The 780-nt window shown below is 31.0% G+C and overlaps 1 protein-coding gene across 1 annotated transcript; it reads right to left on the bottom strand.

Annotated features, from left to right (window-relative positions):
• Positions 1–7: 7 nt before the first annotated feature.
• Positions 8–708, bottom strand: LOC108783181 (putative nuclease HARBI1; the record flags this gene model as incomplete). The annotated part of the gene is made up of 2 exons (XM_018551714.1): positions 8–287; positions 422–708. Coding segments are annotated over 2 exons (567 nt in total), but the record flags the coding sequence as incomplete, so codon positions are not given.
• Between the last annotated feature and the right edge of the window lie 72 nt (positions 709–780).

The raw sequence follows: 780 nt of genomic DNA on the forward strand, positions 1-780 counted from the left end.
ATGTGACTCGTTATACAGTCGTTCTGCTGCAGATTGTGGAGTTAATAACGGAGTTACAAGATACTTCTTTATAGGATAGGCAGAGTCTCCTAACAATAACCCATTATCATATGCTCCATTTTCAAAATTTGCTCTCAAGCGAGAGTTATTAAATATAGTGCTATCGTGTACAGAACCATGCCAACGAGCAACTATATTTGTTATTTCTAGATTGCTATTACAAACTACTTGAGTATTTAAAGAAAAGTAACCTTTTCTGTTGCGGAACAATTCAGCATTTTCTCCACCTTTAACATATCATCAAAGTAAGAACATATAATAATAATAAATCTATTTTTATACATAAAACAAAGATAAACAAAATAGATATGTAATCAAAATTGTATATACACATATATATATATATATATATATAACTTACCAAAGGACTGGACACGTACATGAGTACAGTCAATACAACCAATGACCCTTGGAAAGCGTGCGATATTGTAAAATTGTAATTGTTCCTTTCTTATTTCCTGCTGTGTTGTTGGAAAGTGAATATAACGGGGTTGTAATCTGGCAATAGCTTGACTCACTCTATGTACAATATAATGTGCAGAAGTCGTACTAACGCCAGAAAAATCACCGATTGTTATTAAAAATGACCCAGTTGCATAAATGCGAAGTGTTAACAGGAGTTGTTCCATAGGAGATATAGCATTGTTTCTAAAATATTATTATATTATCTATCAAAATGCTTATGTATTTAATTAAACAATAATTTTAACTTACCTGTTA

The sequence above is a fragment of the Cyphomyrmex costatus genome, unplaced genomic scaffold (assembly GCF_001594065.2).
Source record: "Cyphomyrmex costatus isolate MS0001 unplaced genomic scaffold, Ccosl1.0 C2244645, whole genome shotgun sequence".
Lineage (NCBI taxonomy): Eukaryota > Metazoa > Arthropoda > Insecta > Hymenoptera > Formicidae > Cyphomyrmex > Cyphomyrmex costatus.